This window comes from Sinocyclocheilus rhinocerous, unplaced genomic scaffold (genome assembly GCF_001515625.1).
Source record: "Sinocyclocheilus rhinocerous isolate Xijiao unplaced genomic scaffold, SAMN03320098_v1.1 scaffold611, whole genome shotgun sequence".
NCBI classification, from domain to species: Eukaryota; Metazoa; Chordata; class Actinopteri; order Cypriniformes; family Cyprinidae; genus Sinocyclocheilus; species Sinocyclocheilus rhinocerous.
In genome coordinates, this window is record NW_015623515.1 from 726,745 (window position 1) to 741,937 (window position 15,193).

At 38.4% G+C, this 15,193-nt stretch overlaps 1 protein-coding gene across 1 annotated transcript in view; it reads left to right on the top strand.

Moving 5' to 3' along the window:
- The window catches only part of LOC107709145 (metastasis-associated protein MTA2-like), a 22,373-nt gene extending 9,070 nt beyond the window's left edge, over positions 1-13,303 (top strand). Inside the window, exons 2-18 of the mRNA XM_016513588.1 lie at positions 2,988-3,055; positions 4,029-4,122; positions 7,601-7,718; positions 7,875-7,938; positions 9,480-9,597; positions 9,908-10,010; positions 10,104-10,203; positions 10,329-10,517; positions 10,617-10,691; positions 10,793-10,851; positions 11,622-11,722; positions 11,804-11,943; positions 12,119-12,347; positions 12,470-12,559; positions 12,718-12,836; positions 12,921-13,063; positions 13,134-13,303. Coding sequence (XP_016369074.1) covers positions 2,988-3,055; positions 4,029-4,122; positions 7,601-7,718; positions 7,875-7,938; positions 9,480-9,597; positions 9,908-10,010; positions 10,104-10,203; positions 10,329-10,517; positions 10,617-10,691; positions 10,793-10,851; positions 11,622-11,722; positions 11,804-11,943; positions 12,119-12,347; positions 12,470-12,559; positions 12,718-12,836; positions 12,921-13,063; positions 13,134-13,287 — 1,964 coding nt within the window. The 3' untranslated portion in view covers positions 13,288-13,303. The remainder of the gene's footprint in view (positions 1-2,987; positions 3,056-4,028; positions 4,123-7,600; positions 7,719-7,874; positions 7,939-9,479; positions 9,598-9,907; positions 10,011-10,103; positions 10,204-10,328; positions 10,518-10,616; positions 10,692-10,792; positions 10,852-11,621; positions 11,723-11,803; positions 11,944-12,118; positions 12,348-12,469; positions 12,560-12,717; positions 12,837-12,920; positions 13,064-13,133) is intronic.
- The last annotated feature ends 1,890 nt before the right edge of the window (positions 13,304-15,193 follow it).

Below are 15,193 nucleotides of genomic sequence, written 5' to 3' on the forward strand. Positions count from 1 at the left end.
GTTGCCGTGAATACCTTTACATTTCTGTGTGTATGTGATATGAGGATAGTTTTACTTAAATGAAACGGTCAAATGCTCATGAAGTGACTCTCAGAGCAGTTCTGGAGATGTTCGTGTATTTATGTCCTCATTAGTGAGACGGCAGACGTTAATATCACCGCAAGTGTCACGTGCGCTTCAGTATGAGTAGTAAACAAAACCGTACGTTGAGACAGAAATGACATGCCGTCGTGTAAATAAGATAAATAACACAAGGCTATTTAGTTTGTTTAATAAAAGAACAAGGTATAGACCTGTTCTATAGAAAAGGTAACTTTAAATGACTTCTGTTGTGATCTGGCGCTATAGAGAAAATAAAAGTAAATAAAATGAACTTGATCTTCAAGGGGGGCGGGGGTGACTGGACTTTACTGGAGTACTGAACAGCAGAGCTTGTGCAACATCCACATTGCTGTAAACAGATGCGTTTTAAACTGCTGCTTTCTCACCGCTGTCGGTTTTTGATGTTTATTTTGTTATTGAGAGGAAAGCGCGCATTATGTATTTACATATCCATCCAAAAGCCACTCGGCAGCCTCGGGTTCGGCTGCATTTGAAGTGCTGTGTCTTCTCTTGAATTGCATCAGGAGAGCTGAATTACAGTCTTGCGCTACATCGCCACACTGGTCAAACCGCGTTATTGCAGGCTCTTACATTATGTCATATGAGATCAAACGACTATTCGACAACAAAAATATTTGTCGTCATTTTCTTATTGTCGACGTTGTCGATAATGTCGACTAATCGTTTCAGCCCTAGCAGATAGTTCAAGACAAGTTGTACCTTTTATCAGTTCATGCATCATGTGCTCCCATCAAACACAAGCCCTTGGAATTGCTGGCCATGCTCTACTGTTTGAGCTACTGGAATGTAATGGCAATAAATGTAATGCATATTATTAATAACAAATGAGATATACAAAAGTGCTGATTTAAAATACCACTCATTTTGCACTTTCACTTGTTTTGCAATATTATGGAGCCACAAACATGATATGCAGTAGGGCTGAACGATTTTGGAAAATAATCTAATTGCTTTTTTTTTTTTTTTTTTACCAATATTGCGATTGTAGAAAAAAGGTTTAAATTTAACCACTGTATTTTTAATTTAACCAATTTATTAAGACAACTTATTTTAGTCTTAAACAAAATAACAAATAAAACAAAATGACAAAATAAAATTGAAACAAATATCTCCTTTCTTATATTTTAAATGCAGATTAAATAAGTGTTAAGGAAACATTTGGCCTGTCTCCTGAGGCCACAGGAGGGTGCAATAAGCAAACGTGTTGTCACACGCCGATTAACCAGTGGGAAAATTCTCACCGACACAACCCTAATTTCAGCACGATAAACATGATAATCAGAACCAAAACAGATGTTTTTAGCAGGTCCGAGCTGTAATGGCGCAGCTCTATTCTGGAAAAGGGTGCGGGGAGCAGCAGCTCATTTGCATTTAAAGAGACAGGCCCGAAAAACAGCGTGTTTCTGCTTCCACTCAAAATAGGCATTTTCAAAATTATATAATAAATGATCTGTGGAGTATTTTGAGCTGAAACTTCACTGACACATTGTGGGGACACCAGAGACTTATATTAATATTGTAAAAAGGGGCATAATATGTCTCCTTTAAATTCGACTAATATTCCTGTTTTTGATTCACAGTCTCCTCATCACAGACAGGCACGGCACTCATTTCAGCGTGTGTTTGTGTGTTCTGTTGGCTGTCTGCTTGTCACTCATAACACGTGCCTTTTAATGAAAAAAGCTTTAAACTATCATGCATATTTCAAAAAAATTGTTCTATCGTTATCGATAACTGTGTTCCATCAGTAAATATCGATACCGTTTTATCGCCCAGGCCTACAGAAAAATACTATATATAATATATATATGGCATGCCTCAGCGCGCAGGTTTCAATCTCCTCATCACTGCGCGGTGTGACGCTCCGCTTAATATTCCGCTCTATGAATGCGAGTTCCGCTCATGTGTACTGCTCATACTCACCGGAAAAGCAAAGTCCGCTCAAATAACGCGCCGACAGGATATTTCTTTGTAGTATATTTGTTCCTCTCTGCAACAGCGCTACTGTGCTGTAACATATGGCAACGCTGGTAAAATGACGCTACTCTCTCGTGACGCTCTGCTCACATGCTCTGATAATAATAGCTTTGTAGGATTATACATTATTTGGTTAATTAGTTTAAAAAAAGTTATATCTGATTGTTGCATGGAACTGAATAAAAATAATATATTGATATTTAATATTAAGGTAACACTTTACAATAAGGTTCCATTAGTTAGTGTTAGTTAATGTAACCTATTAACTAACATGAACAATAAATTTATTACAGTATTTATTCATCTTTCCTAATGTTAGTTAATGAGAATACAGTTGTTCACTGTTAGTTCATGTTAATTCAGAGTGCATTAACTGTTAACAAGCACAACTGTTGATTTTAATAATGCATTAGTAAATGTTGAAATTAACATTAACTAAGATTAATAAATGCCGAAGAAGTATTGCTTATTCGTTAGTGTTAACTAAAGTAGTTAACTAATGTTAATTAATGAACCTTATTGTAATGTGTTACTAATATTAATATAAATTCTGTCCAATTTTATAGTGTTACTTTCAGTAAAAAGTATGTTGTGTTTTTTAAATTCATTATTAAAAATGAGTTAAATTTAAAAAGTCTTACAAAATTACTTTGTATTATATAATAAATAATCATTACAAAGTAGTTTCGGTTTTCGGTCAAGTGCATCCAGAATTTTCGAATTTTCATTTCGGTGAATCCCTAGTTCATATATATGTGTGTACACGTGTGTGTGTGTGTGTATATATATATAAAAACACACACACACGTATATGAACATATATTTACAATTTTTACACACACACATAAATTATAATTACTTACAGATTTTTTTTTTGTCTACTACAGATTATGTGTATTTTGAAAACTCCTCCAGTAACCCGTATCTGATTCGTCGAATAGAAGAACTCAACAAGGTGAGGTTGCAACATGTTATATTATATTCTGTCGTAATTTTTTATACAAAATGTCGTACTTCTCTTTTTTTTTTTTTGATGCAAGCAGATTTCTTTTTTTTTTTTTTTTTCTTTTGTTTATTTGGCCATGAGCTGATTTTGACCAGTATTAATTATAGTGCCAATATATCAGCATACATAATGAATCTGGTGTGTCACTGTTCTTACAGCCTAGAGTCAGACTAACTGTGATTGGTTGGGGCTTTTGATGTCCACCAATCATTTATCATACATCATCAATTGCATGTGCAGAGATTTGAACATTACACTGAACATGGATGATTGACATATGCCAGCTCTCTGCTTTTGCATTGTCACTCATGGCAGCGTAACAGACTGTCTCGGTCACCTGCTCCCCTCTGTTGTGCATTGTTGTCTACTGATTCACACTGGGTTGTTTGAGATGAAGATCCAGCCGAAAGAGACTTACATAATGCTGAGAATGACACAGGCATTTTTCCTGGAGCAGGGATTAAAATACTTTATATAACCTCATTTTGAAGGGCTATGAAGCTCAGCAGGATGTGTGTCTGTGTTCAATATGTATACGTGTTAGTCAGAATTCAGTGCTGTCTTGAATATACACAACTCTTAACCCACACTGTGTTGCATTAATGAGGAAGATGTGGTTTTAATTTCCGTATAGGGTGGTTCATTTTCAATGCTGGAAAATGAGTAGAAATTTAGTTATTAATAGGGCTCACAACTTTTTACTTGGCAGCTTAAATATTGGTGTACTTGCATGTAAATCATAGGCAGTATCATTCAGTTCAAGTTTTACTTTAAAAGTTATACTTAAATTGTGGGTTTTTGCAAGTACATGACATGAAGACAGTAAGAGCACTTAAAGCACTTACTTTACACACTGTATAGAGAAAATGACACCGTGTGAATGTACTTTCTAACACTGTTTCTCTTTGCATGTCTCCCCAAGACTGCCAATGGAAATGTAGAAGCCAAGGTGGTCTGTCTCTTCAGGCGGAGAGATATATCCACCAATCTGAACACTCTAGCCGATAGCAATGCAAGTGAGTTACCTTACTGTTTCAGTCTCCTCCAATTCACGCCTCTTCATCACATTTAAGATAAAGATACGGTGTCACTATGTAGATGTACTATTTGCAGTGAAACGCCAACTAGGATTTTCAGCTTTAAAAGGCATTGGGAACAGCATTTAATGCACCAAAGAGGATCAATCCATATATAATTAAGTTGCATATTATATGACCTTGCATTTTATGTATTTGAAGTCTTCAGTCCAAATGTAGAAGCAGATGTCTGCAAGAAAATCCTAAGATTTTTGTTGATCGTATTCCTCTATGAAATTGAGAATTTACATTCTACAATGAGTTGGAGGGAAAATCTGTGGAATTATGCTGAACCGATTTAAACTGATCATGATATCAAAACAATTCTTTTTTTTTTTTTCTAATTCATGTGCCCTCATAATCTTTAAAAGGACATCAGATGCCCATTTTCCTTAAGTTGATATGATTCTTTAGGGTCTATAACATACTTTGGTTAAAATTTCTCAATGGTAGTGTAAAACACCCCTTTTACCTTGTCAAAAACAGCTCTGTTCACAGCGAGCGGTTTCGGTGCATGTCGCTTTAAATGCTAATGAGCTCTGCTCACCCTGCCCCTCTCTTCTGTGGGGCGACGAGCCATTCTCACGAGACTGTAAACTTTAGCGGATTGTAAATGCGGATTTGTCGCAGATCTTGCTAACTAGCACATTATTAGGAAAAGCGATTTGCAAAGATTGCAAAAAAAAAAACTCACTTCTTCTGGAGGTGAAGCTGGATGACGAATGATTCGCGCGTACATAAACGCTTTTAGATAGATCAGGGGGGCGCATTCCCTTCAAAAACAAATGTAATCTTCAGCGGCTCAGTTGTCGGGAGTAAACGACGACTGCTATGTTCATTATTACATCCAACAACAAAACACCCCAGTCGCTTAGGAGACATTCTTGTCTACACTTGCTCCGGCGTTGAAACAGTGGTGGACTGATGACGGCTCACTCAGGGCTTTGTGTGACGTACATCAGGCCAGAATCTGTGAATGGCTTGATCTGAGAAAGGGGTTATTATTTTTGGGGATTTAAAAAAAAAAAAAAAGCACTGGGTGGATTTTTATCATTATAGGGTGGTTGTGTACACACACTGCCAACACACATTTATGTTCAAACACCATGTAAAAGTGAATTTTGCATCTGATGACCCCTTTAATCTAAAATGTACTCTTACTCGCACAACATTATATGTACACCAACGTAAGGACAATAACAGTAACCTGTCACTCACATGAGATTGGAGCAATTAACAAGCTTTTATTTCATGCCTAATTTATGGTAAAATGTCTCAGTGGAGTAGTACTAGTCTCTTGTATTGATGGTTGAGAGTGTCATCTAATTATCTGAAATATTTACTTGTTTACTAAATAAACACTCAAAGGGATGTGCATTTGTAGAATGTTTTGAATTGCATGCATTTTCCTTCTTCAGAAATCCAGAGATTTCTATTCAGGTACAGGTGCCGACAGGACAAAACAGAAGGATTTAGCAGAGGGACACCAGTCTACACAAGAAACAAAACTAGATCACTTCCATTATAATTAGGAATGGACAGGATGGTCGACTAGTAAAGCAATCGTAGATTTAGAGAATTTTTTATTTTTTTTTAAGTTCTCTAAGTTGCATCACTAATTTTAAAATACCTAGTCATTTGAGACATTTACTGCTAGACTTTTATATCAGCTGGTTTAAGTAGTGTTTCAGACATTAAGCGTGATCATCACATCCTTTTTTTTTTTGAGGACTATGTTGGTTTTGTGCACTAAAATGCTATTGATATTCAGCCTTATGATCTATTTTTGAGTATCTGTCAATTGTCCTGTTGAAAGAACTTGAGTTCTTGAATTCAGTTCACGCTGTTGTTGTTCTTCACACATACAGATAATTGTCTTTGTCCATTGCACCACACAATGAGTGGTGCAAATTCTCATTAATAATCTCAACATCGAAAAATGTCTGGAAACCGATGCCCTCTGTTGTGCTCCATTTTTAAAAACATCCTATGCGAGCGCCCTCTGAGAAATGCATCTGATAGGGTTGCTTTGATTAGTCATTCAGACAACCCACTGACTAGTTGATTTTGATAATGTGTAGCTTTGCACATCCCTAAATATTTGTATAACACAGCTGCAAACATACGACATGTCTGAAAGATTTTTTATTTCTCCGACATGCCTGAGGTAGTGGTTCATTTGTATGTAAATTGTGTGTACGTGAACTGCCGTAAAACTGTTGTAATGCAGTGTATTTACCTAACCATTTCAGAGTAGGGTCAGGTTTGAGTTGAGGAGGTTGCATTGGCATGGGCTGGAGTTAACGTTCAAATCCTTTGCAGTCATGAGGGGTCAATGTCTGCTTGGCGGCCTGTTTACTACTGAACGTATCCTCCTCTTTATGTCGTGGCACTCTACAGCACCAGCACTGTCCTGTTACACAAGATCAGGGCTCCCATTTACATCACCTCCTCCCTTCGCTACCTTCTGCCCATCTTCCTCCTTTAACCCCCCCTCCCCTCCCTCCCCGTCCTGAATGGGCTCCTCTGTGCTTATCCTCAGCTGCCATCCACCCTGTGCTCTCAGAACAAAAGAGCCTTCATGGGACCCACCGGACCACGTTGCTCAAAGGGTTAACACTAGGTTAACACTGTCTGGCTGCTGTCTTTGTCAAGGAGTGAAAGTGTTTATAAACGCGTGTATATGTGTGCGTGTTTGGCTCTGAGAGTGTGCAGTTATGATGGATTTGTCGTACATGTGTCTTGAGTGCTTGTCTGCTTGTGCATGTGTGAAAGAGAGCTTGTGGCATTTTTTTTTTAATGCGTACTTGTGCATGGGGGGGGTGTTGTTGCTCAATGGGGGGATGGGCGCCTCAGGTTTATTGCACAGGGTTTCCCAGGAAAGCTGGCAGGGACACATTGGCCAAGGGGAGAGAAAGGAGGGGGCAGGGCCACCGAGGTGGCAGGAGGGGTTAATGGAAAGGGGTGTGGTTTGATATCCTGCCCTCTTCATTGACAGGGTTTCCTTCGGCTCCGTGCAGGGGTGGAGTCCGGTCAGATCGGCTGATAAAGTCCTGCCAAGTCTCCTCACCTCACACGAGCATCTTTTTAAGAAATATCTCTGTTAGCGTTGCAAATTGGTGTTAAAGTCAAAAGTAATGTTCTTGAAATGCATTCAGTTCAAGTCATTTTGAGTTGGACCTGCACATAATCGTTTATTTCCCTTACAAGTCAACCATTCTCATGAAGGATATTTAAGTTACTTGTATCTGAATGAGTGTGAAATTGATCACAAGTTCACTACCATTACTAATAACCTAAAGGGATGTGTGTGAACTTAAGATTTGGTCTGTGTGTTCTGAGAGGAAGCTGATTCACATCAGAACTAATTAAGGCCATTAGCATCACACTAATATGTTTGCGTGTGTGTGTATTTTAGGAGACTTTGAAGAGGAGTCCAAGCAGCCTTCAATGTCAGAACAGCAGAAACACCAGCTCAAGCACAGAGAACTGTTCCTGTCTCGACAGTTTGAGTCTCTCCCGGCCACACATATACGGTAAATACACTCACAGCACTCACAGACACAAACATCTCTGGATTGAATGGTATAATCCCATCAGAGCCCAGACTCAGACTCTGTATATAAGGCAAATGATTTGTAGTGATAGTCTTATTTATACCATGCATGTTTTGGCTTATTGTTTTTCTACAGAGGAAAATGCAACGTCACACTTTTGAATGAGACTGATGCTTTAACTATCTACCTAGAGAGAGAGGTAAGAGTCCACCTGCAGGACAAGAGCACTCACTGTACGGTTTATCATGGAGTGTCACAAAGCTACCACCATCACTAAAGCCATGATTGAGGCTACGTTTACACGACAACGATGTAGTCAAAAACGGAAAAGTTTCACGTATACACGACAACGTTTTCAAAACGATTAACGTTTACACATATCCGCGAAAATGGCCAAAAACGCTGTATTACGTATGCCAGGCCAGTAGTTGGCGCTGTCACCTTGTTAGTAAACACTACCTGTAGGGAAGTGACGATTATATGTTGTATATGATGCGTCTCCGCTGTTGCTGTAATATTGGTGAAGTAAATCCACACTTTGCTGAAGAAGCGTTAGCAAACTCTTGAGCAGCAACAACAGTACCATGTACTCCGCCATTGTTGTGTACGTTTGTTCGTGCTTGCCTTTAAAATCGACACGTACTGTGCATGTCTACATACCTAACACGTACTACGCACGCGCATGACGTCACCGTTTTTAAAGATTCCCGTTTTGGGTGTTTACACGGAAACGACAACGGTGGCGTTTTCTAAAACTTGCACTTTGAAACCCATTTTCAAAAATATGCATTTTCAGTCCCCAAAATGCCGTTGTCGTGTAAACGAACAGGCAAAAAGCATAAAAAGTTTCCCGTTTTTGGCTGAAAACGTTGTCGTGTGAACGGCCCCTGAGAGACAAGCCATAACATGACAAGTGAATCTCATGAAATCTATTAAAAGTTCTGTCATGTTTCACTCCTGAAAAAAAAAAAACATTTTGTTATGCTTTAAGTAAACAAAGCTTGTTCTTAAGAACAGATTTGTTTTTGTATTGATATTTTCATAAGAATTAAGGTAATTTTTTCCCCTCCAACTCTCATTACTATACAAAACTACAATACTACAAAAAAAAACTATAATTGATTTATGTCAAGGTAGTATTTGTTGTACTGAATTTACATATTTACATAATTTACAAATATTTTTGAAAGAAACCTCTTTTTATCACCAAAGCTGCATTTATTTGAACAAAAATACAGTAGTGAAAACAGTAACATTGTGAAATAGTATTACAATTTAAACACTTTTTTTTTAATATGTAATATAATTTAAAATTGAATTTCTTCCTGTGATGGTAGAGCCGAATTTTCAGCAGCCATTACTCCAGTCTTCCTTCATGATCCTTCAGAAACATTTCTTATTATCAATGTTAAAAACAGTTGTGCTACTTCATATTTTTGTGGAAACCATGATACATTTTACATTATCTGATGAATAGAAACAGCATTATTTGAAATTGAAATCTTTCATAACACTATAAATGCTGAATGAAAGTATTAAAAAAAAAAAAAAAAGGATCCCAATTTGAACGGTAGTGTATTTTTAAAAATATATATTTTTAATATTTTTGGATTTTTTTTTTTTCTGTTGATATAAGGCAAAATCAAGTTATTAGACAAGTGAACACCTTTTGTTGATTTAAAATTATCAAATGGCCAACTGCATGAAGTGTTTGTGTTTTATAATGTGTGTGTTCTGTAGGACTGCTTCTTCTACTCTCTGGTGTTTGACCCAATGCAAAAGACCCTGCTGGCTGACCAGGGCGAGATCAGAGTGGGATCCAAATACCAGGCAGAGATCCCTGACAAACTGGCTGAAGGTCAGAAGATTGTAACATCTCCACGCCTTGGTGTTACTAAAAAAAAATTTATTTTGATGTCTAAAAAACCTCAAATTTTCAAGAAGCTCCAGTAGTGGCAATATCAGACGTCTGATGCTGAAACAGCTACAATGTTTACAATGTGTCCTATTTGCATGATTCTCATCACAATATTGCATCAGTACTTCAGATCCTGGTATTGATATTTTCAGCACACATTTTAGGGAGAGGTGTTGGATATTGAATGGCTAATTCAAAACTGATTCACTAATTCAAAACCAATCATTAATACAATGTTTTCCCCACTCAGGTGATTCAGACAATCGAGTGCAGGAGAAGCTTGAGACAAAGGTTTGGGATACTAATAACCAGCTGAAGGATCCTCAGATAGACCAGTTCCTGGTGGTGGCACGGTTAGTATTTCAGTCTTAGACCGATTATTATTGCTGCTTTAAAATGGTTTTATTCATTAGCATGATGTTAATTCAAATATTGGGTACTTTTAGGGCTGTTGGTACATTTGCACGTGCACTAGACTGCAGCAGTTCAATCCGCCAACCCAGTCTGCACATGAGCGCAGCGGCAGCATCTAGAGACATCACGCTGGTGAGAGAATGAAAGCATCCAATCACAATCTCTTCCTTAACTACTCAAAAGAGCGATTCATTCACTGCCACCTCACTCGCGTTTTCATGCACATCTGATATTCACACTGTCCCGTCTATCTGTAGTTCCACGCCATGGACACTCTGCAGAAGAATGGCTATGATCTCGCCAAGGCCATGTCGACGCTGGTGCCGCAGGGTGGCCCGGTGCTGTGCAGGGACGAGATGGAAGAGTGGAGCGCCTCAGAAGCCATGCTGTTCGAGGAGGCTCTGGAGAAATATGGCAAAGACTTCAATGACATTCGCCAAGACTTTGTGAGTTTAAAACGCCGTACTTGAGCATTTGCTCTCACACACACTGCACTATTTGGGAAAGCTCAGAAGATTTAAATGAATTTATTTGTTGTCCTGCAGTTGCCCTGGAAGTCATTAGCTAGCGTGGTCCAGTTCTACTACATGTGGAAGACTACTGATCGTTACATTCAGCAGGTAACAAACTTTCAGAGTTTTTTAAAAACCAAAATTAATCTTGATATGTGAACATTTATTCATGCATACGAATGCTATTTAAACCATTTTTTTCTCCCCAGAAAAGACTAAAGGCAGCAGAGGCTGACAGCAAGCTGAAGCAGGTGTACATCCCCACCTAGTGAGTATCTAGTGTCACTGCACCTTTTTTTTTTTTCTTTTTATGAATTCAAGTGGCACTTTCCAAATATGTACAACAAATTGGTGTCCATTAATAAAGGGCCAAATCCCATATTTTTTAAAAGAGGGTTACAGTTTTAAAGTGTCTTATGCTCACCACGCTGCATTTATTTGATCATAAATACATAAAAAATATTTATGTAGTGAAATATTATTACAATTTAAAATAAGTATTCTATTTGAATATATTTTAAAATGTAATTTATTTCTGAGATGGTAAAGCTGAAGTTTAGCAGCCATTATTGCAGTCTTCAGTGTCACATGATCCTTCAGAAATCATAATATGCTGATTTGCTGCTCAAGAAACATTTCTTCTTATCAGTGTTGTAAACACCTGCTTAATATTTTTGTCAAGACTGTGGTCATTTTTTTAAGATCTTTGATGAATAGAAAGTTCAAAAGAACAATAACAGTGTTCTGTAACAATGTGGAAATCTCTAGTGTCGATTTTGAGCAATGCATCCTTGTTGAATGAAAACAATTTCTTTAAAAAAAAAAAAACTCTTACTGACCCCATATTTTTCAATAGTAGTGTGTTAAACTGTTAATGAACACAATATTAGCACAGAATGAAAAGTAGCTATTTATCTAGTCTGTTGTATGTATACATTTAGGTTAGATTAAGATATTTTTTCTTCAACTTGTCAACTTCTTTCCTGTAATACGTTTTTGTCTGCTGTTTGAGAATCTAAATTTTGTTCTCTCCTTCAGCACCAAACCCAACCCCAACCAGATCAATGCACCTGGAAGTAAACCTGGCATGAATGGTGCCACTGGCTACCAGAAAGGCCTCAGTTGTGAAAGTTGCCACAGTGAGTCAACTCAAGTATTTAAATATAAGCTCAATTATTCCTGTGCATTATAATGATCTGTTTGACTTGCTGCTACTCCAGCTGCCCAGTCCCAGCAGTGGTACGCATGGGGCCCTCCCAACATGCAGTGCCGACTATGTGCATCCTGTTGGATTTACTGGAAGAAGTATGGTGGTCTTAAGACCCCTACTCAACTAGAAGGCGCCACAAGAGCTGGCTCAGTATGTTAACCCTGTCTTTTTTTGATGTACCTGTTTACTGTATTTTAAAATATTTAATGCATACAAAAATCAACAGTGAGAAATTTAGTTGGTTTCATTAGTCATCTTGGTGGCTAAATTATAAATTTCTAAAATTTCCAAATCGATTACTGAACATCATATATCTTTCCAATAGGATGCAGCTCCACGTGGTCACATGACCCGCCAGGAGGTTCAGGGCATGTCCCCGTTTACCAGCAGCGCAGGGAGAGCTAAACTTCTGGCTAAAAATCGGCAGACCTTCATCCTGCAGACCACTAAACTCACTCGAATCGCCCGTCGGGTGTGCCAGGACATCCTGCAGTCCCGCCGAGCAGCTCGACGCCCCTATGCTTCCATTAATGCCAATGCTGTTAAAGCAGAGTGTGAGTATTCAATTGCAAACATACAAACTTGTTTTCTCCCTCAATTTTTATGCAGTAGCATAAACATGTGTTTTTTTTAATCTCCAGATTTATGTTTTGACTGTTTCTTTTTCGCTTTTTAGGTATGATAAGACTTCCTAAAGCAGCAAAGAATGCTATGAAGAACCGCCTTATTCCTCGACCGTCCCTCATCAATATAGTTAAAGAATTGGGTATGGCTTCAGTATTCAATCAAAACCAGAATAGGGATTGAAAAACTATTTTAACATGGGAAAAATTAACACACATTGCCTTTAATGATGAGACATAAAAGTCAACTGTTTGCAGGCAGATTTGAATATTTGGAGTGATTGTGCTTTTTATTCTTCAGCTGTTCAAGCTCCTTTGAAACTCAAAGCCCCTCGAGGTGCTCCAACCCCTATCAACCGTAACCAGGTTAACCAGCCTCGGAGCGCATCCGCCCTACTGGGCAAGAGGCCCTTCGACAATGTGAGTATCACATACAAAGACACGTTAACCTTCCCGTAGGTAGAAAACAGTGTACACAGATCTAAGCGCTCTCATTGGCTGCAGGCTGGGGGTAATTCTTTGTCCACCAATGGAAGACCGTTCGCATTGGGAATGAGAGCAGCCACCCAGTCAGTCATTAAGAGGCAGAAGGTCAGTCAAGGAGATGCTCCGAATCCAGTGGTGTTTGTGGCTACGAAAGACACCAGGTATGTTTCCAAAACATCCCATCCACATGTTTTTGCGATTTCCTGAGACACACGTATTTGTGGTTTACAGAGCCCTGAGGAAACACCTGACTCAGGCCGAGATGAGGCGGGCGGCCAGAAAACCACACCTCCCAGTCAGAATCAAACTTCCCGTGCCGCCCCGGCCGCTTCCCGTACCCATCATACCCTCCAGCACCAGCGAGCCAATCGTGTTGGAGGACTGAACGATGTTCCAGTAGACCACATCCATTGCCAGAGCATGTTAAACCCGCCATCGTCAGCTGTTCTTCTTTATTCCTCGTCTTCTGTTGTCCCCCCAGATCCCATACGCACACCACGCTCACGTGCTCGGGATGATGACATACCCCATACTCTTACACCAGCATACACCACACTTCATAGCATTTTACTCCCAGTGTTATAGTTTAAGGTTTCGGTGCCCTGCTGTCCCGTTGCTTTTTTAAATTGCAAATCCTTTTAACAGTGTAATTTAAAGCAAATCATGTTCATTCTAAGATGGTGGAAAAGCACACTTTATTTTTCTCCAGTTCTGTCGTTATCTGTATAAATATTAACAGGATTTTTCAAGAGTTTGATTCTTGTGTGTATGGAAAGTGGGATTTGAATGTGTGCGGGAGTACATGGTCTTTTTACCGTCATTTTCTCAATTTCTTAGGTTGCTTATGTTAAAAACAAAAATCACCCTTTTTCATGCTATATAGACAAATAAATGATTGCGCTGCTCATTTTATTTCAGCCAGTACTTGTGGTTCCAGCCTTTCAGGCCTAGCTGAATTGTGGAAAGATGGTATCATGAAATGCATTGCAGCAAAAGTACTGCTCGCTTTACAGCAGATCTGCAGTCGAGTTGGTGTTTATTGATAGCGACCTGGTTTCTCAAACTTTTTTTTTTTTTTTTTTTGTGATCATGGATCCAAATCTCCTGCAGTGTAGCTACTCCAGTCAGTGATATTTGAAGGTCTCGTAGGGCTTAGTATGAAAACACGTTTGATGACTTAAGAAGGCTTCTGGTTGTAGTAAAGTGTTGAAGGTGTTCATGAATGTAAGGCGAATCTTGGTTTGAGGTGGTTGGATGTCGCAATCAGTTTGGCCTGTTTTGTACCTCAATAATTGAGCCTTTTCCATATATCACATCATGAACAAAGCCATAAAAGTTTGTTTTCCACGTCTGCTCTTTTTCCAAACATGTTGACGCACTCGCATTTGTGTTATAAAGGTCTTGTGGGCTACTGGGAAGCTATTGTTAGCAACTGTAGATAATGAGAGGGAAGAGATGTTTTTGAGTTTTTCTAGTAATGACTCGATTATAGGCTGATATTGATGCATATTTTTGCCTTATTATTAAGCTTTTTCTTTTTGAGCTGAACGGTTGGGCTTTTTTGACAGACTTCCTGGCTTGTTGAGATTAGTCAACACAATTTCATTGCAAATCGTTCCCCCGATTAGGGGTTTTGTAAGGTTTCTTAAACAAATGGAGCGTGCACTGCACACTAAAGACACAAATAAATGTTAACATGTCCCCTTTTAATTGTCACCCGTTTTTTATGACGGGGGTCCGTTACCCCACAATGTTTTGGCAAAGCTTGGGAAAAAAACATTAACATTGATCTCCATTATGGGATAGAGTTGGGAGAGGGAAGACTGGTTGATTTTAGGGTTTGATTCAAGGATGTGAAGGATTTCAGTTTTGTATGTCAATGAGAAATTTCTTTCAACTCACAAATCAAACTTTTTTTTTTTTATATTCCAGTGTCTCTGTATCCTTTAATGTATCTTGTGATAAGAAAATAAAGATCTTTTGTTTTGTGGTCCTGATCAGGCAGTGTTTCATGTTTCTTTAGAGTAGCTACATGGGTATTGATTTATTTGCACTTGCAGTGGACTTTATTCATGGTAGACACCATATTTATTTTTGTTTTTTGTGAATGAAAAATGAGGTTGTAAAGTGTGAATGTCTGGTTGGTTTGTACAGTTGTGTAACTTTAGATGATTTAAGGGTGCAATGTGTAATATTTACATAGATCTATTGACAGAAATGCAATATAATATACATAACTATGTTTTCAGAGGTGTATAAAGACCTTACTTAATGAACCGTTATGTTTTTAT